Genomic DNA, 27056 nt, shown 5'->3' with positions numbered 1-27056 from the left:
TGACGTCGGCCGTTTGTTGTCTCCGCGCGCATGCGCTCTTCGCCGCCGGAGAACGCCCGCTCAGGCGAAGCGGTAGCTTAGGCCGAGAGAAGCCGGGGGCTCGCGTAGATGTCTTCGCCGGAGGAGGCGCGGGTCGCGCCGGCCCCGGAAGGGGACCTGCCGCTGGAGTGGGAAACGGACGAAGAACGCATGGCGTTTCTCTTCTCGGCTTTCAAGCAGAGCCGGGAGGTTAACGCCACCGAGTGGGACAGCAAGATGGGCTTTTGGAGCGAGCTGGTGTTGAAATGGGGAAGGCGGAGAGGAGGCATCTGCACCTGCCTGAGGGAGCTCCAGCAGGCTTTCGAGCGCCGGGGCAGCGTCCCCCTCGGCCTGGGCACCGTCCTCCGCGAGCTGCTCAGGTGAGGCCTGAGGGGAAAAAAGCCTCGCTTTCGGGGTGGGGGAGGGGAGGGGGGGCGAGAGTGCCTCTGAGCGCGTACTGACGGCCTCGCAGAGCGTTCACTCGGAAGGCCTGCTTTTTCCAGGAAGGCGGGAAGGGGAGGCCGTATTTAATCTCATATACGTTATAAAATGCATCCATTATTTCTTCAAAATGTGTTTTCAGAGAGGCCTGGGGAGCGGGGGGGGGTGTCGTCCCCCAAGAAATCCAAGGGGATCCCCGAAATCAAAATTTATTTGCCCAATGCTCCGACGCTTGGAAGTTGTTGGAAAGAAAATGCTGGATAACCGTTTGTCTGAAGGGTGGTGTGTAGGGTTTCCCGCCTGGGCAGGAGGGGGTTGGACTGGATGACCTCCAAGGTCCCTTCCCAGCTCTTTGTTCTATTCTAGTCTGTATTGGAAGATGTTTGCGGAAAATATAAACCGTTGTCACTCCTCTCATTGTTTACTTCAGGAATTTTTTTTATGTATGTTAATATCGAATTCTTTTTTTATTTGAATTTATATCCCGCCCTTCTCTGAAGACTCATTAAATGAGTTTAAACTCATTAAATTATATTAATTAAATAATTAAATTAATTATTAAAGTATTATTATTAAATAATAATTAATAATTAAATGGATAATTAAATGGATAATTAAATTATCCATAGTCTCTACTCAAAATCCCAAAATCTTCAACCAAAAACTGTCTACCATTGACCTCACCCCTTTCCTAAGAGGACTGTAAGGGGCGTGCATAAGAGCACAAAAGTGCCTACCTATTGTTCCCTTCATTATATCAAATTAACATAGTTGATGCATATTTTTTTTTACATACATACATACATACATACATACATACATACATACATACATATATATATATATATTCTTCAAGATATGTTGCTTTATTTATGACAGTGTTTGTGTATACTGTTGTGACAAAAAGAAATTAAAAAAAAAAGAGTTTAATGTTGTTTTTAGGTGATCCGTAAAGGGTCTACAAATGCATATCCGTTTTTTAGTTTGGTAAATATCAAGCAATAAAAAAGCCGTTCCAACAAAAACGGTTCTTCTGTAATTTTTAAAAGTGAAAAAAAGTTTTCCGGAACAAAAAGTTTAAGAAATAATGAGATACAAATATATTGTATATATTTTATATATATACATCTACATATATGTTTTTGTAGGCTTTCATGGGTATAGGTATGTAGGTCTTGGCATATTCCAGTTTTTTCCCGTGTAAGGTTGAGAGTATCTTGGCCAAGATACTCTCAACCTTACACGGGAAAAGACCCGAATATGCCAAGACCTACATATACATATACATATACATATACATATACATATACATATACATATACATATACATATACATATACATACATACATACATATATAAATCTGTTATATATAAACATAACTGTACATATGCACAAACACTTGAATCACTCCCTCTCTCAGTCTAAATATCTTAAGTTTCTATTTAAATCTACCTTTATTTGCCCGGTGATTTAAGTGTCTTAGCTGGTGGAATTCCCCGTTTTGTTTATTTATTTATTTTTTTGTTTATTTATCATAATGGTCACCTGCAGTTTTATATGTGCGGTTTGTGCGGTTAAGAATTTATTTCATCAGATAATAAGTAAATTCAGCTTTGTTTGTAAGGGAAGGGAAACAAGTTTGCCTGTCCGATTGTGTATTTAATATTTGAAGAATGTGCCAAACTTTGCTTTTTGCTGGAAGAAATGTTACAAATTGAGTGGCAACATGGTTTCTTTAACACTGGATAGTTGTGTCTCTTTTTCTCTGCTAACTGGGATTATTTACTGTTCTGATAAATATCCTGTACAAATAAGCTGTAATGTAACAATTTTAAACTAATCCAAACTTTGTTATTGTGCTATATTTAAAGTTGTTATTACATTGATGGTCCACCTTTTAGGACAGTTCATCCAAACACATTTATGATATGTTAAGTACTCTTAAAACCACACAGTAAACATATGTAAAAGACAGGCAGTTCAATCATTTAAAAAAATTAAAAAATTGTTTAAAGAAAATGATTTTAAAAAAAGTTTAGAGAAGGAAGGCGAGTGCTTCAAAATAGCTGCAAGAGAATTACTTCCATATGTTGAAGAAGAAAATTAATTAACTCTGAGTCAGCATTCAGAAAAAAATTAATATCCCCAAATCATGTAGTATTTGAATAGAATAGAATAACAGAGTTGGAAGGTCTTTTAGTTCAATCCCCTCCTTAGGCAAGAAACCCTACACCATTTCAGACAAATGGTTATCCAACCTCTTCGTAAAAATTTCCAGTGTTGGAGCATTCACAACTTCTGGAGGCAAGTTGTTCCACTGGTTAATTGTTCTCATTGTCAGGAAAATTTCTCCTTAGTTCTAAGTTGCTTCTCTCCTTGGTTAGTTTCCACCCATTGCTTCTTGTCCTGCCTTCAGGTGCTTTGGAGAATAGCTATCATGTCTCCCCTAGTCCTTCTTTTCATTAAACTAGAGATACCCAGTTCCTGCAACCGTTCTTTTTGTATTTTAGCTTCCAGTCCCCTAATCATCTTTGTTGCTCTTCTCTGCACTCTTTCTAGAGTCTAAACTCCTTTTTTACATCATGGTGACCAAAACAGAATGCAATATTCCAAGTGTGGCCTTACCAAGGCATTATAAAATGGTATTAACACTTCACGTGAAGTTGAAAAGGAAAAATAAAAATCCAGGCAAATTACTGGTATCTTTGATGCTTCACCTAGTAGACCATCCTGGTTTATCTTTTTGCAGATTGTGTGAAGCATTTATTTTGGCTTCTCTGAAACGCACGACTTTTCGTTTATTTCTTTAGACGGGGCAAACTGCAAAGAGAGTCTGACTTCATGGCTAGTGTGGACAGTAGCTGGATCTCCTGGGGTGTGGGAGTCTTCATTTTGAAACCCCTGAAGTGGACTTTGTCTAGCGTATTAGGTGACGGCAAAATGCCGGAGGAAGAGGAGGTCCTGATTTACGTGGAGATTCTTAAGGTAACGTTGATTCATATTTGTGGATCAGGTATTGTGAATAAAGTGAGATGACAGATCTTTTGTCTTGGTGCTTTTGGTGAGATTTCTTTCCTGTTCGAAAAAGACCTCCTTCCTTTTCCATTGCTATACCCTGTTCCTTCCTGGAGGGACTTGCCTGCCATCTAACACCAAGCTGTTTTTGGAGCCAAGTAATTTAAATAAGAAGTTTCCCAACGATTTTTTAAAAAATAGTCCTATTGATAATGTTTTGTATCTCTTTATTGTGATGGTCACGCTGTATTTTTGTATTACTGTGTTTTTGCGACTATGGGTTTTCTCCGTGCTGTATTTTTAGCTGCTTGCATCTTATTTGATATTTTTATACTGTTTGTTCAAACTAGGTTGCAAACAGTTCAGAGAAATTAAGACGGTCTTAAGTGTACAATAGATACATTCACAGTACACATGGCTGACCCACGCAGGCAAGCTATGCTACAAACAGAGCCTCTTTTCATGGATTTGTTTTTTTTATAAAGAGTTGTCTTAAAAATTCATATATTTATTTGGGATTTCCAGTGGCATGTTATTTTATATCTTATGTAAACAGAGGGAAACAAACTTATTTCCTGTTGTCAAGTCTAATGAGATTCTCTCAAGGACTCTTTTTACTCAGTAAAAATAAAAATAGGCAAAGCTAGGCAAAATCACATCAGATACCTGCACAATTAGCATAGGAGCCCCCCCAGGGCTGTGTGCTCTCTCCACTTCTCTTCTCTCTATACACCAATGACTGCATCTCAAAAGATCCCTCTGTTAAAATACTGAAGTTTGCAGATGATACAACAGTGATTGGTCTCATTCAAGATAACAGTGAATCTGCATACAGATGGAAGGTTGAACAACTAGCCTTGTGGTGCAACCAGAACAACCTTGAACTAAATACACTCAAAACCGTAGAAATGGTGGTGGGTTTTAGAAGAAAACCTCCTATACTACCACCTCTTACAATACTAGACAACACAGTATCAACAGTAGAGTCCTTCAAGTTTCTAGATTCTATCCTAGCTCAAGACTTAAAATGGACACCTAATATCAAAAACTCATCAGAAAAGCTCAACAAAGAATGTTCTTTCTGCACAAACTCAGGAAGCTCAAACTGCCCAAAGAGCTGCTGATTCAGTTCTACAGAAGAATTATTGAGTCTGTCATCTGCACCTCCATAACTGTCTGGTTTGGCTCTGCAACCCAACCAGACTTCAACGGATAATTAGAACTGTAGAAAAAACAATTGCAACCAACCTGCCTTCCATTGAGGACCTGTAGACTGCATGAGTCAAAAAGAGGGCTGTGAAAATATCTACAGGCCCCTCATATCCTGGACATAAATTGTTTTAACTTCTACCCTCAAAAAGACGCTATAGGGCACTGCACACCAAAACAACTACACAGAAGGACAGTTTCCCCCCCAAATGCCATCATTCTGCTTAACAACTAATTTCCACAACACTGTCAAATAATTTACTAAGACTGTATTAATATTATTATTCTCTTCCTTACTAGTATCTATCTCTTCCCACTTATTACTATAACCGTGTTGCTTGTATCTTTCAGTTACATTGTTTTTGTTTCCTAGTACGATTGGATAGCTTATTAATAACCTCGACTATTGCTAAGTGTTGTATCTTTTTTTTATTCTTGATGAATGTATTTTATTCTCCTTATGAACACTGAGAGCATATAAACCTAAGACAAATTCCTTGTGTGTCCAATCACACTTGGCCAATAAAGAATTCTATTCTATTCTAAATTATACTTGTAAGATTGGCACAAAGTTGAGATGGACTGTCAGAATAGAATAAAATAGAATAGAATTTTTATTGGCCAAGTGTGATTGGACACACAAGGAATTTGTCTTGGTGCATATGCTCTCAGTGTACATAAAAGAAAAGATACGTTCATCAAGGTACAACATTTACAACACAATTGATGGTCAATATATCAATATAAATCATAAGGATTGCCAGCAACAAAGTTACAGTCATAAGTGGAAAGAGATTGGTGATGGGAACGATGGGAAGATTAATAGTAGTGCAGATTTAGTAAATAGTTTGACAGTGTTGAGGGAATTATTTGTTTAGCAGAGTGATGGCCTTCGGGAAGAAACTGTTCTTGTTTCTAGTTGTTCTGGTGTGCAGTGCTCTATAGCGTCATTTTGAGGGTAGGAGTTGAAACAGTTTATGTCCTGGATGTGAGGGATCTGTAAATATTTACACGGCCCTCTTTTTGACTCATGCAGTATACAGGTCCTCAGTGGAAGGCAGGTTGGTAGCCATTGTTTTTTCTGCTGTTCTAATTATCCTCTGAAGTCTGTGTCTGTCTTGTTGGGTTGCAGAACTGAACCGGACAGTTATAGAGGTGAAAATGACAGACTCAATAATTCCTCTGTAGAATGCTCTCTAATTGAATAGGTTCACATGCCGGAACCATCTCTCTCCAGTTTCATATCGTTTTGCAAAAAAAAAAAAGTTTTTTTTTTCCATATTGCAGTGAGAATGCGTTTCTTTGCTTTCCACTCTACGCAGCTAGGTGTGCCCTCTGAAGACGCTGGGCATTCTGTGTCTATTGAGATGAACGTTCCTCATTCTATTCCTCATTCCACTGTTCTTATCCCATCTGTCCAAACTTGTTACGAAATGTGGGATTCCTTCTTAGTTTCGGCATGAGGGCTGAAGCTGGCAAGGTTGGAAGCAGGGAGCCTGAGACCAGACAGGACAATTATCAAAATATTGTGCCAGAGCCTTCCGCACCTAAGGTTGAGAAATGAATAACAAGTATTGTTTTACTATGTAAGGGCAGAAGAAGAAGATAAGATTCAATAGATCAGGGGTCTCCAACCTTGGCAACTTTAAGACTTGTGGACTTCAACTCCCAGAATTCTCCCAGGATTCTAGGAGTTGAAGTCCACAAGTCTTAAAGTTGCCAAGGTTGGAGACCCCTGCAATAGATGAATTAAAAATTAGTTTAATTCTTAGATCCCGAATTGTTTATTTCCTTTGCAGTTTAAAGCTGCTTCAGTATCTGCAGTAACGCCAACTTTTAACTTGAACTTTGCCCTTGCCTCCTCAGAGCTAGCTCTTGAATAGGGATTTAAATTCCTAGATTCATTTCCATGCACTGACTTAAACCCCGATTTTTTTAAACATTTCTCCCTGTAAGAACCTCCCATTTTGTTAATTCTATATTGACTAGATAAGCATGCAAATTTATAGGACCTGTTTGATATTTACATAAGTTATAAGAGTTGTTCTTCGCCATTGAAGTGCTGTATTTTCAATCCAACTTCTAAAGAATTTCTCACAAAACACTTGCTTGTTTGGATACGTGTTGGTGTTTTTGTTAATCTTGAAGGCACGATATTTCTTGTGAGTCTGACACATAACATGTGCTCATTATATAAGCACAAGCCTACCTAATAAAGTTATCCAGAGTAGGTTTGTTTTAAGTCCCCACAGTTAAACAATGCCACCTACTGGAACTCTGGAGACATCTACCTTCTCTGTCAGGGTAGGCCCCGAGAGATTCATGCCACTTTGATGATATGCTAAAAGGCACTGGAAACTATTGGCTACTCACAGGTCTTGGGGTAGAGTACTGGTGTGTCCCTGTGAGATTTATATTGTTGTTTATAGGTGTTTCTATCTAGAACAGCGGTCACCAATTGGTGGTCCGCAAGAAAATTTTGGTGGTCCACCGAAAAATTATTTGCATTTTTAATATTGCACTAAATCAGGGGTCCTCAAACTACGGCCCCTGGGCCGGATACGTGCAATGAACGTTTGTGTCGCTGCAGAGAGTCTCCCCCTTACAACTTGAGGTCTGCTTTGGCCTCCTGGTGTGGGGCTTTGGGCAAAAGCTGGAGGGAAGCACTGCTGGTGGCGAAGAGCTGGATGGCCTTGTTCCAGGCCATCCGGAACAAGACAGTTCCAGGACTTGGAACTGGCTGACCATCTCAGCCCGCTGAGCCTCCAGGTGCCGGTACCTGGCCTTGCAATCTTGCAGGCCTTCCCTCTGCTTGTAGTCCTCAGTAAGGTGCTTCTGCTGAGCCTCCTTCTTGGTCAGATCCAATTTGAAGTGAGCTATTTGGCCAACTCTTTCTTGTGGTGGCTGCTTAGCTCCAACAACTGCTTCCTGTTGGGGCCCTAAGGAGCCTGGGAGGGGAAACGAGAAGTGGCTAGGCAAGAAGAGGCCAGCGAGGCGCCCCTTGTGAGTGACATCGAGTTGGCCATGCCCATCCACTCACATGACCACCTAGCCACTCCCACCCAGCCGGGCGGGCAGGCGAGGAGTAGCAAGTAAGGGCTGGCAAGGCACCCCATGACATGAGTGACATCGAATTGGCCATGCCCACCCAGTCACATGAAAATTTTGCCACGCCCACCCAACTGGTCATTAGGCAGATCATATTAGTGGTCCGTGGGATTTAAAATTATGAATTTAGTGGTCCCTGAGATCCACAAGGGTAGTGACCCCTGACATAGAAACATGCTGCCTGCTTTGCTCCTCCTGTCTCCTCCTCCTCTTTTCCTGCTACAGATGTTAAGGGAGGTACAAGGTTCTGACTCTTGCTGTTCTGGTGGCTTCAACCCTTGCTAACTGATGTTGCTATAGTGCAGGAGTCTCCAACCTTGGCAACTTTAAGCAAAGCTGGCTGGAGAATTCTGGGAGTTGAAGTCCTCCAGGCTTAAAGTTGCCAAGATTGGAGACCCCTGCTATAGTGTGTCTTTCATTGTTCTGGATTTTTATAACGTAAATTACCCAAGTTTGTTTGGAGACAGATATTTTTTAAAATCTGTATAAATGAATCAGATCTTGGGCTTTATTTATAGTCTGTTGTGGATTCCTGTTGCTATTTCAATCTCTTCTGGTTAGGCTCACATCATATGGTAGGAAATAATGGTTGCTTGGAGTATGTGTTAATTGCTGCAATTTATAAACCACGCCTAGCATTATATGTGAACCCAGTTGGCACGACTTATGTCAGTATGTAGTCTGCATTAATTGGGTTTGTGTAATGACTATAAATAGGAACCAATAGGAAGAGAGCATGTTTAAAAAAACATACTGATGTACTTTTTTATACTATACCCCTAATGAGGTGCTAATGAGGTGCTACAGTACTGCTGCCTCACTTGAAGCCTACCTAGTCAATATACAAAAAATGACCACTGTGGGGAAAAAGTTAACCCCTGGCCTTAGGGTTCAGAATTATTTTACTGTCAAATGAACAAACAAACAAAAACCCCTGTAAACATTTCTGGCTATATACATTTCAGAAACTATTTTAAAACTATGAATAACCTTTGGCTAAAGTACATAAGACATCACCCTGCCAACAAAAGTGCGTATAGTCAAGTCTATGGTTTTCCCAGTTGCAATGTATGGCTGTGAAAGTTGGACCATAAGGAAGGCTGAGCGCCAAAGAATCGAGGCCTTTGAACTCTGGTGCTGGAGAAGACTCCTGGGAGTCCCTTGGACTGCAAGGCGATCAAACAAGTCAGTCCTAGAGATCAACCCTGACTGCTCTTTAGAAGGCCAGATCCTGAAGATGAAACTGAAATACTTTGGCCACCTAATGAGAAGGAAGGACTCACTGGAAAAGAGCCTAATGCTGTGAAAGATTGAGGGCAAAAGAAGAAGGGGATGACAGAGAACGAGGTGGCTGGATGGAGTCACTGAAGCAGTCGGCATGAGTTTAAATGGACTCCAGAGGATGGTAGAGGACAGGAAGGCCTGGAGGAACGTTGTCCATGGGGTCGCGATGGATCGGACACGACTTCGCAACTAACAACAACAAAGTACATAAGGTCTGTAGTCTAGAACAGAATAACAAAATAACAGTTGAAAGGGACCTTGGAGGTCTTCTCGTCCAGCGGTCACCAACTGGTGGTCCGTGGAACACTGAGGTCCGAAAGGTTGGTGACCCCTGTTCTAGTCCAACCCCTGCTCAAGCAGGAAATCCCATTCCATTTCAGAGAAATCATTGTCTGTTCTGTTCTTAAAAGCCTCCAGTGTTAAAGCACCCATAATTTCTAGAGGCAAGCTGTGTTCCCACTGATGAATTGTTCTAATTATCAGGAAATTTCTCCTTAGAAGTTATGACTTAATTTATGATGATTTGTACTCCACAGCCTGGCTTAATATACATTCGAGAGTGCTGATTAGGTAAAAGGAGAGACTATGCACCCAGGGCTTTATCTATCCTACTTCTTGATGGTTTGGTGTTTTTATTTTATTTAGGACAGGGGTCCCCAACCTTAGCGACTTTAACACATGTGGACCTCAATTTCCAGAATTCCTCAGTCAGCAAAGCTTGGTGTTGAAGTCCACAAGTCTTAAAGTCGCCAAGGTCGGAGACCCCTGATTTAGGAGACTGAGGCTCTGATCTTGATCATGCTGTATCACAACCCATCATGCTGGCTCCCTTTTTGACAGAGGTGCCTTTCTTCATAGTCTCAGGGAAATATACTGAGATTTATACTCTATTTTGTATGTTTTCTTTTTTCCTTTTAGCCAGAGTTGGATATTAAGCATTTGTTCGTCTTTGCATTTTTTTCAGGAGAAGGCAGAAGAAGTCTATAACCTCTACCAGAATTCCGCACTTTCATCTCACCCTATTGTTGGTTTGTCTGAGTTGCGTTCCCTGTGCACCAGCATCTGTCCAGATGAACGGACATTTTGTCTGGTGCTGCTCCAGTTGCAGAAGGAAAAGAGGGTCACTGTCCTGGAACAGAATGGTAATAAGGTATGGCACACAACTGGCTGCTTCAGGCGCACAGGGATCCTATCTCTATAAGAAAACACAGAACATCAAAAAAAAAAAACCCATAGGGCTGGAAGGGATCCGGTGGTCCTCAAGTCCAACTCCCTGCTCAAGGCAGGAGATCTTGTACCATCCCAGTCAAATGGTTATCCAGTCTATTTTTTGAAAACTCCAATGATGGAACACCCACAATACTTGGAGGCAAGATATTCCACTGATTAATTGCTCTCACTGTCAGGAACTTTCTCCTTATTTCTAGATTGGATCTCTCTTTAACAAACTTCCACAGAATAGAATAGAATAGAATAGAATAGAATAGAATAGAATAGAATAGAATAGAATAGAATAGAATAGAATAGAATAGAATAGAATAGAATTCTTTATTGGCCAAGTGTGATTGGACACATAAGGAATTTGTCTTTAGTGCATACGCTCTCAGTGTACATAAAAAGACAAGATACGTTCATCAAGAATCATAGGTACAACAGTTAATGATAATCATAGGGTACAAATAAGCAATCATGAAACAATATCAATATAAATCAAAAGGATACAAGCAACAAAGTTACAGTCATACAGTTATAAGTGGAAGGAGATGGGTGATGGGAACGATGAGAAGATTAATAGTAGTGCAGATTTAGTAAATATACTGCTCAAAAAAAATAAAGGGAACACCTAAACAACACAATGTACTGTATTTAATAAGAATATTTCATTCCTTCAGATCTAGGATGTCTTACAGTATTTTTGTGTTCCCTTTATTTTTTGAGCAGTGTGGTTTGACAGTATTGAGGGAATTATTTGTTTTTAGGGAAAAAACTGTTCTTATGTCTAGTTGTTCTACTTATTTCTAGATTGGATCTCTCTTTAACAAACTTCCACTGAATAGAATAGAATAGAATAGAATAGAATAGAATAGAATAGAATAGAATAGAATAGAATAGAATAGAATAGAATTCTTTATTGGCCAAGTGTGATTGGACACACAAAGAATTTGTCTTTGGTGCATAAGCTCTTGGTGTACATAAAAAGACAAGATACATTCATCAAGAATCATTGGTACAGCAGTTAATGATAGGCATAGGGTACAAATAAGCAATCAAATCATACTAGGAAATGTCTTGTCCTACTCTCTGGTGCTCAATCTCCTCTTCTTTGTGACAGCCCCTCAAGTACTTGAAGGCTAACATGTCACAAACACACCCATCTTTCTCTTCAATAGCCCAGACATACCTAGCTCCCTCAATCATTTGTCATGCAAGGTAGACTCTTTATCGTTTGTTGTTTTTTTTTGCTGCTCTCTCTGCACACTTTCAATAAATGAATAAAATCAACCTATCAGTAGCCAATTGATTGCATTTACTCTGCAGAAAGCATTCACATCTAACATTAAAATTGAATGAGGCAATAAACGTTTGTTTGCTTGACTAGGTGCTATGAAGTCAGTGTTGACTCTTGATGTTTTTCTCAAGATGATTTGTCCCCACTGCAGTCCTTCAGGAGTTTGAGTGATTGAATTAATTAATTAATTAATTGAATCTTTTCATCTTGGTGCTGAACATCCTTTTTTTTTTCTTCCTCAATTTGAAGAGCCCAATTAATGCAATTGTGTTATCAGTTTTAGTGTTATTGTAAATACAGAAGTTGAATTTCCTTCCTGAATTTGAAGAGCCAAATTAATGAAATCGTGTCATTAGGCTTAGCGGTATTGTAAATATAGATAGAAGAAGTGACTGTTGGCTGAAGTCATGTTTTGCACCCGTACCTGATTGCAGGAAAACGTGGTTGCAATATATGGAAATTAGAGGCATTTTTTTCCATGATCATGGCATAATATTCTTGAACAAGGTCAGTGTGTTCCAGAATGAAGAAATGCAGCTGAAGTCATATTTTGCTTCTCAGCCCAAAATCTGCCTAGTGTGGTGTATTTCTCCCTTCTGTTATGAAGGACACAGTTCCGGAAATGCAAATTGCCTCTTTGTTGTGCTATTTAATTTGCGCATTGGGGAGGTGAGAAAGAAGACAGAGAATCTTTCTTGCAACATGGAGAAGAGCCTACTGGTAAAGCCATTTTAGTTTTTCATTTGTCTGGATGGATTGTAGGACAATAATAATTTGATTTGGGAGGTTATGAAGAACACAGTTTGAACATACATTAATAGGCACAGTCTTTAGGTGTTGTATTATTAAGTGTTAAATTTGTACCCTATGACTATCATTAAGTGTTGTACCTTATGATTCTGGATGAACGTATTTTTTTCTTTTATGTACACTGAGAGCATATGTACCAAAGACAAATTCCTTGTGTGTCCAATCACACTTGGCCAATAAAAAATTCTATTCTATTCTATTCTATTCTATTCTATTCTATTCTATTCTATTCTATTCTATTCTATTCTATTCCATTCCATTCCATTCCATTCCATTCCATTCCATTCCATTCCATTCCATTAGTTATATAAAAGATAGTTTAACAACTACTTAACTGCAGGGCATTTAATACAACTATCTAAGACAAAGTGCTGTTTTACAATATTTCACAGAAAAATTAGGGACCTAATTTCTAAAAGTTCTGCTTCATATCTATCACCTGTTTCCTACAGGAACTTTTCCTTGTTATCAGTAAAGAGAAGATGTTTGTCTTTGGGCTAAAGATTTATTGCAGAAAAGTGTAATTAGCCTGTAGCTTGTAAGCTACAAGTGCAAAATAGTTCTTGATGCATTTGATAGAACAATTTGAATACTACATGGTCCCTTCAAGTTCGTGTGTGTGTGTGTGTGTCAATGCTTTCATTGAGCTAGTCATTGTCTCTTAGCCCTATGTCATCCAGCTGATCTCAAGCCTAAGGCTTTCCCACTGAAGTGGTACCTACCGTATATACTCGAGTATAAGCCGAGTTTTTCAGCACGTTTTTTGTGCTGAAAAACGTCCCCTCGGCTTATACTCGAGTATATACGGCTTATACTCGAGTTTTTTTTTTTTCTTTTTTTCACATTATACCGGATGGTGCAAACTTGGCGGGCTTTTGCATTAGCGCGGGGAAGCCCTGCCGGTGCAGTGAGAGGGCGGGGCGGGGGAGCTGCCAGCCTTCTCGGCTGAGGGAGGGAGGCTTTCCCTGACCGGTAGCTGCCTCATTTCCCTCCCTCGGCTTATACTCGAGTCCCCAGTTTACCCCAGTTTTTTGGGGTAAAATTGGGGACCTCGGCTTATACTCGGATCGGCTTATATTCGAGTATATACGGTACTTATCTACTCGCATTTGCATGCTTTTGAATTGTTAGGTTGGCCGGAGTTCGGGCAAGTAAACGGGAGCTCATCCTGTCACATGGTGCTTGAGTCTCAAACTTAAGCTGTCAGCTTTCTAGATGAAAAGTTCAGTGTCTTTAACCACGGAGCCATCGTGGGCCCTTTAGGAACAATAATAAATCTTATTAGTCTTAATAAAAGGCCATGCTTGACGGTACCATAAATCTCATAGTTTAATATCAAATACTAACATTGTCTTTCAGATAATGAAATTCGCCCGAGGGCTTCATGCAAAAGTCTCTCCAATGAACGATGTAGACATTGGGGTTTATCAGTTGATGCAGAGTGAACAGCTGTTGTCGCAGAAAGTGGAATCTCTGGCACAGGAAGCAGAGAGGTAATGTGGGGTGTGTGTCATTCATCTTCGTACAAACCTCAGATTATGGCACAAGTGAGAGATTATTCAGCCTCATTTTCTAAGGAGAAAAAAAATCTGATTCTGAAAGAGGGCCAAATTATGGCAGTTCATAGGGTTTATGAAAGCAGTTGAATTGATAATTGAACAATACACACAGGCCAAAAAATGAGAATAAAAGTGTATTTGTAATTGCCTTTTAGCTATAGCGAACGGGGTTGAAGCAGGGGTGCTATTCAGCAGGTTCTGACAGATTCTGGAGAACTGGTAGCGGAAATTTTGAGCAGTTCAGTAGTTTTGGAGAACCGGCAAATACCACCTCTGGCTGGCCTCAGAGTGGGGTGGGAATTGGGGGTTTTGCAGTATCCTTCCCCTGGACTGGAATGGGAATGGAGATTTTGCAGTATCCTTCCCCAGCCACACCCACCAAACCATGGCCACAGAACTGGTAGGAAAGAAAATTGAATTCCATCACTGGGTTGAAGGTACAGAGAGAATAACGGGATTGTAGCTATTCCTCATCTGAAACAGATGGACAAGCTCATCTCTTTTCTTTTTCAGATGTAAAGCGGAAGCTCGGAGTGCCTGCAAAGCTGGGAAGAAGCAACAGGTAGGTACTGATGGAAGTCAGGTACATGGTGCCCCAATCGGTATGGTCATCTCCAAACCGCCCTGTTGCAGATTTCCAAACTTGTAGTCATGATGGTTGTTTTTTTTTTTTTTGAATTTATATCCCGCCCTTCTCCGAAGACTCAGGGCGGCTTACACTATGTTAAGCAATAGTCTTCATCCATTTGTATATTATATACAAAGTCAACTTTTATTGCCCCCAACAATCTGGGTCCTCATTTTACCTACCTTATAGAGGATGGAAGGCTGAGTCAACCTTGGGCCTGGTGGGACTTTAACTTGCAGTAATTGCAAGCAGCTGTGTTAATAACAGACAGACTTAGTCTGCTGAGCCACCAGAGGCTCTTTTAGAGCAGGGGTCTCCAACCTTGGCAACTTTAAGACTTGTGGACTTCAACTCCCAGAATCCCTCAGCCAGCAAAGCTCCTCAGCAAAGCTGGCTAAGGAATTCTGGGAGTTGAAGTCCACAAGTCTTAAAGTTGCCAAGGTTGGAGACCCCTGTTTTAGAGCCTGTTAAGACAGTGGGTGAGTTCGGGTGTTATTTACACAGATGTGCAAAGACCTTGCAGATGTGCAAAGACTATTTGATTGCAAAGCTACATGAACAGAATCTTTGCAAGTGCGAAGTCACATTCCTCTCAATGTCACCTTTACAGCCCGATAACTTAGGGAGGGTTCCCTCTTGAGCTTCTTGCCCTGCCCACAGTGCAGTTGTGGGCTATGCTTTCTCTTATCTGACCAGCCCAGCCCCACTTTGCCCCAGTCTCGTTTTCCTGGTTTTTCCTCTCTTTTGAATAAAGTCTTCTTTTTCTGTCCTTAGGCTCTGAGATCTTTGAAGTCCAGAAAAAGAGTAGAAAGGCGCATTGCAGAGCTTCATTCCAAGTTGGACGTGGTGCAAGGCATCCTAGATCGGATATATGCCTCTCAGACTGATCAAATGGTATTCCTTCGTTGCCTGACATTTATTTTGGGGAGTTTTACGCTTTCGTATTTTTTTTCTTTCCGGAGCGCTGTTAACTTATCCACAGAGGATCTCACTTTAATTGTCCCACAAACAAGGAATAACTCTTCTTTTCTATTTTCCTTTTACAATATATCGTATTTTTCATACTATAAGACGCTCCGGACCATAAGACGCAACTAGCTTTTGGGGAGGAAAACGAGAATAAAAAAAAATCTGCCTCTGCCTCCCAGCAATTTGCCTCCTTGCAGCAAATAGCAAACAGCCTGGTCAGCTTCAGCACAGCCTGATTTTGCACAAGCAGCTGATTGGCAGTTGGATTGGCCTCCCGCTGTTCCAGGCTGCGGGGATCGTCAACTCCCATCGCCATCATTGCCCATCGCCGCCTTTGCACATCCCATTTTTGACCTCTGCACAACCCATTTTCGGCCTTTTCTGGTGACCCTCGCCACCTGGAACTGGCCAAAAATGGGGCGCACGGAGGCCAAAAACGGGATGCACAGAGGGCGAAAATGGGGCACACGGAGGTGGGTGATGGGTGGCAGTGGTAATGTGCAGTGGCGATCCCCGCAGCCTGGAACAGCATGAGCGGTATTCCGAGAAGCAGATCGAACCACCAATCAGCTGCTCGTGCTAAATCAGGCTGTGCTGAAACTGACCAGGTTGTTTGCTGTTTGCTGCAAGGAGTGTTCTGTCCCCTCTCTTCCTCCCCAAAACAATACGCCAGCCGAGGCCGTCTGCCAGCAGTTTATTTACACTTGGCCGGGTTTCTTCTGGAAACGTTCCTTCACGTGCCAGCCAAGTCCTTATCAAGTAGCAGCGTGCTGACAGACCATTGCCAGGGCAACCAGGAGTCTGCAGGAAGATCTAAAGTACTCACAAGAAATCCCAGCCTTGAGTCCAAAGCAGTCAAAGAGCCAGTAGTCTGTAACTTTGTCCGACACAAGGGCCTACGGAGCACTCTCCCTGCTTTTATCTCCTGTGGGGTGTGGCTCCATGACTCAGCACTCCCTGGGCCTGCCCCACCTTTTCCTCTGCTGCGCACGCTTATCTCGGCATCGCTGTTTCGCATCTAGCCAAGATTGATCCTCAGCAGCTGGGTCTTGGGGTGTTGCCAGAGAGGAGGAGGGGTCGGGGGAAAGAGGCCTTGTCAGCTCCTCCTCCTCCTCCTCCTCCTGACCTGCAGCTGGAACCTGGGACGGTGGCAGGGAGGAGGAGGGTCCAGGGAGGGAAGGAGGCCTTGTCAGCTCCTCCTCCTCACTCTCTGAGTCATCCGGCTCCAGGAGGCCAGGCCCGGGGGACGGAGCCACAACAAGGAGGCAAATTGCTGGGTAGCAGAGGCCAAAGGGTGGGGGCCGGTGGGTGGGCAGGGTTTCGGCAACATTCGCTCTATAAGATGCACCGATATTTCTATCCACTTTGGTGGGGGGGGGGGGAAGTGCATCTTATAGACCGAAAAATACGTTATGTATTGGATTTCACATCTCAGCAGCTAATTCATAACCATTTGGTTTTTTCATGGTACAGTGCTGTTTTGTGAGTCATACTACATGGGGCTCCCCTTGAAGGGCACCCGGAAGCTCCAACTGGTCCAGAATGCGGCTGCGCGGGTGATAGAGGGAGCACCTCGTGGCTCCCATGTGACACACTCCTGCGCGGTCTGCACTGGCTTCCGGTGGTCTTTCGGGTGCAATTCAAGGTGTTGGTTACCACCTTTAAAGCGCTCCATGGCTTAGGACCGGGTTACTTACGGGACCGCCTACTGCCACCAGTAGCCTCCCATCGACCTGTGCGCTCTCATAGGGAGGGCCTCCTCAGGGTGCCATCGGTCAAACAATGTCGGCTGGCGACCCCCAGGGGGAGGGCCTTCTCTGTGGGGGCTCCTGCCCTCTGGAATGAGCTGCCTCCGGGGCTCCGTCAACTCCCCGACCTCCGGACCTTTCACCACGAGCTGAAGACTCTTCTGTTCCATCGTGCAGGGCTAGCTTAAATGCAGTTTTTAAACGGGGTTTTAGTTTTTAGGCTATAAATTGAATCAGTTTTTTATATTGTTCTTAACTTGTATTATATGTATTTTTTATTGGCTGTGAACCACCCTGAGTCCTCGGGAGAAGGGCGGTATACAAATCGAATTAATAATAAATAAATAAATACTGTTTAATCTTTAGCTTAACACACCTTGGAATTGTTGTAAAGGGAATCTAAAATCTGCAGTTCATCCGGTCAAGATGCTATAAAAAGTAAGCTTGATTTCTCCCTTGCCCCAAAGGTATTTAATGCTTACCAGGCTGGACTGGGAGCTCTGAAGTTGTCCATGAAAGACGTAACTGTGGAAAAGGCAGAGAGCCTCGTGGATCAGATTCAAGAGGTATGTAAGAAGCAGGTACAGTTAGTCCTCGACTTACAACGATTCACTTAGTGACCATTCAATGTTACAACGGCACTGAAAAAGTGACTTAGGACCATTTTTCAGAGTTGCAGAGTCCCCATGATCGGTTGATCAAAATTCAGATGCTTGGCAAAAGTTCCTATTTATGACGGTTGCTATGTCCCAGAATCATGTGATCCTCTTTTGCGACCTTCTGACAAACAAAGTCATTGGGGACTAACTTATCAATTGCAGTGATTCACTTAACGGTGGCAAGAAAGGATGTAAAATGGGGCAAAACTCACTTAAATGTCCCACTTAACAGAAATTTTGGGCTCGACTGTGGTCGTAAGTCGTGGACTACCTCCACTGTTCACACAAAGGTGACATACACCTTTGTGTATTCACAAAGATGAATTAAAAACTTATTTATTTATCCAAGCGGGACTGGCTTGATTTTTAAATTTCCAAATTTTAAACTTTGTAATTTTATATGGGGTATTTTAGGTTGGGTCAATTGACGGTTTTAATTTGGCCATGATTGAATATGTATTTTAAATTGATATTTTAATTTTGTATATTTAAATTGTTTTAACTTTGGCTGTATACCGCCCTGAGTCCTTCGGGAGAAGGGCGGTATAAAAATTTAAATAAATAATAAATAAATAAATAAATACATGGGTAAAATCAAAACATCATATAGAAACAGAGAAAACTGACAGCAGGAAAAGACCTAGCTGTCCATCAAGCCTGCCCTTTGAGGTTCTTTATTTGTATATTTATTTAATTAGTTTTTCTTGTATGATGGACATACGTTTATCCCAAGTATGTTTAAACTCAGTTTTGATGATTGACCCACCAACTCTGTTGGAAGTTTGTTCCCAGCTTCCACTACTCTTTCTGTGAAGTAATACTTTCTAGAAGGGATGTGGTGGCTCAGTGGCTAAGACGCTGAGCTTGTCAATCGAAAGGTTGGCAGTTCAGCGGTTCGAATCCCTAGTGCCGCGTAACAGGGTGAGCTCCTGTTACTTATCCCAGCTTCTGCCAACCTAGCAGTCTGAAAGCATGTAAAAAATGCAAGTAGAAAAATAGGGATCACCTTTGGTGGGAAGGTAACAGTGTTCCGTGCGCCTTTGACATTTAGTCATCCGGCCACATGTCCATGGAGATGTCTTCGGACAGCACTGGCTCTTTGGCTTTGAAACGGAGATGAGCACCGCTCCCTAGAGACGGGAACAGCTAGCGCATATGTGCGAGGGGAACCTTTACCTTCAATACTTACTAGCATGAAGATATTTTGAACTTTCCTCCTCTCAGTTTGAGGTTATGCCCCTGTGTTCTTGATGTTTGCTTAATATTGAAAATACTGTCGTCTAGAACCTTATTCACACTCTTAATATGTTTAAAGGTTTCATCATGTCCCCCCTTTCCCTTCTGTCCTCCAGGCTGTACATTAATTACATAACTGTAATTAAAATTTCCACTTCTCCCACAGCTCTGCGATACCCAGGATGAAGTAGCCCAGACTTTAGCAGGCGTGGCAATCAATGGCTCGGGTGAGTCAAAGCATGCTTCATGCAGTCTTCCGCTTCATCTTTCTGCGTAACAGCCACACATGGGAAATGTGGTTTTCCTAAAATAAGAATAGCTCTCTATAGTGTTTTTCAAACTTGGCAACTTTGGGGTCTTAAAGTTACAAATTTGAAAAACATTGCTCTACAGCATTTAAAACAGATTCATTAAAGAAAGGAACTGATACAGGCAGTTTCCTGCCTGTGTCCTGTTTCCAGTTGTAATACATATGGACTCTTGTACTCTTGACTGGCCAATCACACTTTTTCCTCTTATCTAATAATTATGTTCTTTACTCTCAAGATTACATACGACTCTCCTGATCTCTGGAGATTCCTTTTCAATATTATTTGTAAATGTCCACATGTGGTGTGGATTAAATTAAAATTATGAATGAAGTGTTATTACCACTTTATAAAACCTTGGTAAGGCCACACTTGGAATACTGCATTCAGTTTTGGTTGCTACGATGTAAAAAAGATGTGGAAACTCTAGAAAGAGCGCGGAGAAGAGCAACAAAGATGATTAGGGGACTGGAGGCTAAAACATACAAAGAACATTTGCAGGAACTGGGTATGTCTAGTTTAATGAAAAGAAGGACTAGGGGAGACATGATAGCAGTCTTCCAATATCTCAGGGGTTGCCCCAAAGAAGAGGGAGTCAAGCTATTCTCCAAAGCACTTGAAAGCAGGAAAGAAGCAATGGGTGGAAACTAATCAAGGAGAGAAGTAACTTAGAACTAAGGAGAAATTTCCTGACAGTGAGAACAATTAACCAGCGGAACGACTTGCCTCCAGAAGATGTGAATGCTCCAACACTGGAAGTTTTTAAGATGATGTTGGATAACCATTTGTCTGAAGTGGTGTAGGGTTTCCTGCCTGAGCAGGGGGTTGGACTAGAAGACCTCCAAGGTCCCTTCCAAATCTGTTATTCTATTCTATTCTATTCTATTCTATTCTATTCTATTCTATTCTATTCTATTCTATTCTATTCTATTCTATGTTCTTAACCTTGTTCTCAGAATATTCATTAAGTTGCAATTAATTATTGGATAAGCAATTTCTTTTGTCAAATGGATTTATTTGAGAACGTGTAGACCCATTTTTACCTCTGTGTGCCTGCTGTGTTAATGTCTATCTCATTTACCCAGATGAGTTGAAATTGTGATTGTGAAGTATTTATCTAGGACATTTATCCTTTAAGGTTGTCTGCAACCTTTGACGTGAATTCTAAAACCTTCCGTAAACAATCAGTTCAAACTTCTAATCAGAATAAACTTCCCTTTTTCTGACAAAATCTGTTGGTAGAGCAAGTAGGAACAATCCTATCCATGGCTGGCAGAGTCCCACTTACTGCTTCCATGCAGAACCCAGCAGTTTATCCATAAAGAAATACCATCTTTATTAGAAAAAAAAATTGGTTCGGCTTAAATAATATTATATTTGCTTTAATGATCGTGATTCCTCTACTTTCGGTGTTTGTACATGACCTAATTTGTAATGGCTTCTGCACATGCATTAATTGTCTATAAGAATGACAGTCGAAAAAAGCTTCCATTAAATATGAATTACATGCTTCAGGATTTTTGCCTTGGATGAGTTTAGATTGTGCGGTCAGATACAGGTTGATTATCTTTGCATGAGGAAGCCACAGAAGACAATTTTGAGTGATTCTTTGTACCCGATCTGCATGTATATTGCAGATTAGATCAGTGGGGATTCCCCCCCCCCACACACAACTATGTGGAAGCTTAAAAATAACCACACCAAGGTTTGCATTAACAGCAAGTGGTACAACTGTAAAAGAATGAGTACGCTTGTTTCAAACTCTTGCTCTCATATAGAACTTAAGATTGTATGCTGGGCGTTTTTGTAATCCGAAGCTCAGCTTCCATACCGAGCTTACCTCTTTTTACATTTTTTCAGTCCCTGCGTTCAAAAAATTGTTAACATTGGGCTGTGAATTGGCCTATGAGACCGAGATCAATTAATTTGTTTTCTCACCTTAGAAGCTGATACAGAGGAACTTGAAAGAGAATTGGACAATCTTCTCCTGGACCCTCCAAAAAGACAGTTGTCCTTGCCTTCTGTTCCACCAAAGCTACCGTTTCCAGCTTCTGTAGCACTTCCCAGCTTCACAGATGCTGAGCTTGAAGCTGAGCTGGAGAAGCTCACGTGTTCAGATGGAGGTGAGCTTTACCTTCTACAGCTTTCCTGCGTCTAACGGAGGCCAGAATTTCCATCCCTAAGCAAGGCAGTTGTTACCTGACTTACTCCCAATTTTACTTCTTTATCGTTAAGCAAATGATGGTGCTAAGCTGGCAGGAATAGCCAAAACCCTAGATGATAGGCTCAAGATTCAGACGGATCTTGACAGACTTGAACACACTGGGCTCTCTCTAACAAAATGAAATTCAATGTAGACAAAAGTAAAGTCCTACACTTAGGCAAGAAAAACCATACATATAGACTGGGTGAAACCAGGCTTAATAACAGTAATTGTGAAAGGGATCTTGGAGTCTTAGTGGACAGACAACCAGCTAAATATGAGCCAGCAGTGTGCAGCGGCAGCCAAAAAAGCCAATGCAATCCTAAATTGCATTGCCAGAGGGATACAATCAAGATCAAGGGAGGTGCTAATACCACTCTATAAAGCCTTAGTAAGACCACACCTAGAGTTCTGCATCCAGTTTTGGTCACCAAAAAAAGACGTTGAGACTCTAAAAAGAGTGCAGAGAAGAGCAACCAAGAGGATTAGGGGACTGGAGGCTAAAACATACAAAGAACAATTGTAGGAACTGGGCAGGGCTAGTCTAGTGAAGAGAAGGACCGGGGAGACATGATAGCAGTCTTCCAATATTTGAAGGCTGCCACAGAGAGGAGGGGGTCAAGCTATTTTCCAAAGCATCTGAAGGCCAGACAAGGAATAATGGATAGAAACTGATCAAGGAGAGATTCAACCTGGAAATAAGTTGAAACTTTCTGACAGAACAATCCAACCAATGGAACAGAAGTTGCCTTCGGAAGTCCTGGGAGCTTCATCACTGGAGTCTTTCAAGAAGAGATTGGACTGCCCTTTGTCAGAAATGGTGTAGGGTCTCCTGCTTAGGCGGGGGGTGGGGGTTGGACTAGATGGCCTACAAGGTCCCTTTCAATTCTGTTCATCTGTAAACCATCGTGGTCATTAAGCGAATCACACGGTGGTTAAGTGAATTGACTTGGCTTGTGGAAAACTGGCTAGGAAAGTTGCAAGTGGCAATCAGGTGATCACCGCAACCCTTGTGCTGGGTGCCAAACCCCTGAATTTTGATCATGGGATTTGGGGGGGGGCTGCTGCTGTGGCATAAATGTGAGGACCAGTGGTAAGTCACCTTTTGCACTGCCATTGTACCTTTGAACAATTGCTAAACAAATGGTCGTAAGTCAAGAACCATCTGTAATTCTGTAAGCAAAGCTCTGCCTTCAGCAACTTCCTATAACGTTACTCAGTTTCTTGAAGAGCATCTTCTCACAGATCTTATGGTTTTCTTCTGGGCTAATGATACCATTATTTGGGTAGATCAGTGTTTCTCAATCTTAGGAACTTTAAGGCGTGTGCCAGGGTTCCAAGGAACACGCCCAGCTTCTCAAGTTGCCAGTGTGTGGGCTTGGATTCCCAGAATTCCCCAGCCAGCGTGTCCACATGTCTTAATGTTGCTAAGGTTAAGAATCAATGGGGTAGATGTTGTGCTGGGGCCAAAATCTCCTTTTGAAAAGGTTTTCTATTGTTACTGATGATTAAACGCAGTGGTGGGATTCTAGCAGTTCGCACCGGTTCGGTAGAACAGGTTGTTAAGTAGTTAGGACAACCGGTTGTTAGAAGAAATCTCCTTTTGTTTTTTTTCCACTTTACAGGGTTAATCCTGTAAGGAATTGCAACATAATCTTTATTGCCCTGCTTACAGAAACTGACTTATTACATTTATACTACGCTTCCAGTTCCAGAGCTTTTCAGAGGGTGGTTGTTGTTGTTTTTTGTTTTTTGGTTGTTGTTTTTTTTGGACTTTCTTAAATCCAATTTTTAATAGATGCTAGAGGCTCTACTAACAAAGAAATGCATCAGATGAGAATTATTTGTTTCTCTGTACTGTTTGAAAGCGTGCCTGACCATATTTCTTTCTTTCTTTCTTTTTTGGGTGTGTACGTGTGCATTTTACATCAATTACAGAATTGCCACAAAAGACTGATCGGAAGACCTCTGACCGCCAAAGAGTTATGGACCTGCATCTTTAATGACTCAACAACCCCCTTTGTGCTGTGAAGTTGTCTTTAACGTTGCTCATCATAATTCCGAAAACAACTTGTTGGAACATGAGTCTGATTAACTCTTTGTTAGACTGCACTTTTCTAACAGGCAGGGAACTCTGCCACGACAATCCAATCCTTTCCACAGAAAATTGCTCTGTTGTCAATTCCCCCCCTTCCCCCCCAGTGCCAAATTACACAGTGTCTCTTCAGTTGATTTGCTCACCTGTATTTGCCACTCACGGTTGTCCTTCTCTGGCAAGTTGACGTCTTGCGGAGCCTGACGTCCGTCGTTCCGCACATCCTGAGGGTTTCTTTGCCACTTCACGGAACTCCACCTTGCGATAACTTGAAAGGCAATAAAGTCACACTCTGCGTGGCATCCCACTGTTTTGGGCAATTGTGCAAAACGTTTAGTGGATGCACTAGATGCTGACTTGGATAGCAGTGCGCTGCGCTTGGCAGCAAGTAGACATATATATATATATTGATGATTTTTTTCTATATTTTCTTCTTTGTATTTGCACGGTTGTGGATAACCTAGGTTGAGGTCTGACAGTTTTAGAGTTTGTTTTGTTAACACAGGTATGAAGCATCCGCCGACACAAAATTCAGCTTACTTCAAGACTGACTTCGCCTTAAAGGAGCTTGCAGAGCTTTTCAACATGAGGCTGTTATTTTTGTTGTCGCTGCTGCTTGAAAATGATGTTTAAAACATGCTCAGTTTGTCTGCAAAGACAGCCATTCACATTGCCTTCTTGTTAGGAAGAACACTTTTTACTAGGAGATTTACTAAGACAGTGATGGCGAAGCTTTTTTGGCACCGAGTGCTGAAAAGGTCACGCGGAAATATGAGTGCGTGTGTGCTCGTCGGGGCCGCGCTCTGGAAAAGCTGAACTTCCAGGTTCTAGCGCGCATGTACGCCTAACGATCAGCTGGCCGGGGTGCATGCGCAGGCCGGTTTTCGGCACTGTCGCATATGTGAAAGGATTGTGCTCCGGAAAAGCCAAACCTCCAGGTTCTGGTGCACATGCGCACCCAACAATCAGCTGGCTGGCACACATGTTCACACCAGTTTTTGGCACTGCCACACACCGAAGAACAGCTGATTGTCGCGTGCGCATGCGCGTCAGAAACCTGGAAGACAAACAGGCAAGGCCGCGCGTGCCGGGCGACCTGGCTTCACATGCTACTTTGGGCACGCGTGCCATAGGTTCGCCCTCACTGTACTAGGAGATTTAAACAACTAGGAGATTTAAGTTATTCTCTTGAATCAGAAATGCACAGAGGGTTGGTTAGCCTAACCTCTTAATGTCTTAAGAGGTTCTTCAGTCACGTGTGCTGGGATAAGGTTTAAACAGTGGCGGAGATTTGGATCAGTGTCTTAGCACCATTAATAATAATGGGGGAGAATGTCACCGTTTCCTGACATCTCGAGACACTAATTTAAGATGATGGAAGAGCTGCTGAATCCAATCACACCTAGACCTGCCAGAGATGGCTTGCAATGTTCTCTCTTTTTTCAGAAAACTTCTTGGAGAAAACCCCTCTGTCTACATCAGGGCAGAGGTTTTATTTTTTGTTGTTTAATGACAACATAGAAACCAGCTCCAGGAACTGACTGAAGAAAAGCTCTGGATTGTCTTGTGTATTGGCACCTGCTGGAATAATTTTTTGGGGGGGGAGGGAAATGGGGTGGGGGAGAAGAGATGAACAAATTTCTGCTGTTCATAAAACTTTTTTTTTTTTGCTTTTGTTCTCTGAAGCCAGCTTTGATTTAGACTGTGTGATGGGAGACATCTGCTAAAATTGAAAACAAAATGGAAAATGTAAATCCGTGTCAGGGCACGTTCCCTAAGTTCACTACAAAACATATTTTCTTTCCCCCCCACCCACGCTGGTGAATCGTCTGCCACATGTTTAAACAAAATTCAAGAATTGTGTTTACTTTAAAGGCATTGTGCTTGATTGGTTTAGAAAGGAGAGGGAGGGAAAATGTCCCTCCCCCCGTTTATTTCCCCCCCCCAAATGATACAATAAAGGAGTGAAAAGACTTCTGGATTTTAGTCCTCTTATCATTCCCTGTAACAATTATTCAATTAACTCATTAGTACTCCCTTCAAATTTTGGTTTTTTGGAGGGAGAATTCCTCAAGCAAAGCCTAAACCAGGGATAGTCAACCTTTTTATACCTACTGCCCACTTTTGTATCTCTGTTAGTAGTAAAATTTTCTAACCGCCCACTGGTTCCACAGTAATGCGCCGTGTATCATCGTCTACGCATGCCTCTCACACATCGTGGATTGGGTTGCGGGGGACACCAGTTACCAGCTCTGCTTGTCTGTTACAGTTGGGTGGTGTGGGGCGAGATGCGCGAGCTATTCTGGGACGAGCCTCTTTTGTTTGCGGTCGCACTATGGCGCCATTTAGCTTCACTTGCATAACATGAACTAAACTTATGCACGGGCGATTCAAATAATATATTTTCAGAAATTTAAATTGTCACAGGGAATTTTATGAAAACCTAATGAAAATGTTTTTAAATAATGCTATGATTTTTTTTTTAAAAAGGAAAGTGTTTCAGTATCGGACAAAACCCCTACTGCCCACCATGAAGGCTGGAACGCCCACTAGTGGGCGGTAGGGACCAGGTTGACTACCACTGGCCTAAACAATGGCTATTTAATAATCTGTATACAGGAATTGTATTCACTTCCAAAGGTTCGCTTGCCTCTTTGTGGCTCTGATTGGAATTCCTTCTTACTACATTTTGTCTTATCTGAGCATCGCATTAGCAGGCCATTTGATCTCCACCGCACCAGAGGGCCCTCATTCCACTGATTTGAGCACAGCAGCTTAATAGGTTTCGTTGCTCATTCGCTATTCAACTAGCAAAATCAATTTTGATTCTTTGCTTTCTCTACTTCACCTGAGATTAACTATGCACACATTCCCCACATAGAATGTGGCATGTAGGAATCAGATTATCCCCATTCTCATCCCACTGCACATTAATCAGCTGCTGGGGTTTTTTTGGGGGGGGGAAATGTAGTATCAGTGCTGGACTATCTATTCTTTGCCATTGGCAAAATAGTTATGCTGCACCCTATTCACATTCTATATTTTGAAAAATAAATGTGGTGGTCTAATGGAAATCGGGGTGGATTCTGCATTTGGAATATGATTTTTGCTGGCCATGGAAAGACTCCAAAGTTCCTTTGGATATTTATTTATTTATTTTATTTTGTATATATAAGCATAAGCATGAAATAATTATACACTATATAAGCATATATATGAGTATGAGTATGTAATAACTATATTAATTGAATATAA

General features: G+C 41.8%; 1 protein-coding gene across 2 annotated transcripts; it reads left to right on the top strand.

The window, feature by feature from the left end:
- CHMP7 (charged multivesicular body protein 7) lies at nucleotides 1–25774 on the top strand. 2 transcript variants are annotated; one of them, XM_058194620.1, is made up of 10 exons: nucleotides 1–398; nucleotides 3272–3446; nucleotides 10042–10227; nucleotides 13756–13889; nucleotides 14469–14517; nucleotides 15358–15477; nucleotides 17768–17866; nucleotides 19362–19422; nucleotides 21450–21626; nucleotides 23645–25774. In XM_058194620.1, exons 1-10 carry the CDS (start codon nucleotides 109–111, stop codon nucleotides 23707–23709), a joined length of 1356 nt encoding a protein of 451 aa, XP_058050603.1. In that variant the 5' UTR covers nucleotides 1–108; the 3' UTR covers nucleotides 23710–25774. The 2 variants fall into 2 exon arrangements, with proteins under 2 accessions (XP_058050603.1, XP_058050602.1); XM_058194619.1 differs by having other exon boundaries at nucleotides 21447–21626.
- Nucleotides 25775–27056: the final 1282 nt, after the last annotated feature.

This window comes from Ahaetulla prasina, chromosome 9 (assembly GCF_028640845.1).
Source record: "Ahaetulla prasina isolate Xishuangbanna chromosome 9, ASM2864084v1, whole genome shotgun sequence".
NCBI lineage: Eukaryota > Metazoa > Chordata > Lepidosauria > Squamata > Colubridae > Ahaetulla > Ahaetulla prasina.
The sequence above is the reverse complement of the archived record's forward strand: the minus strand, read 5'-3'. Positions and strand labels throughout refer to the sequence as shown.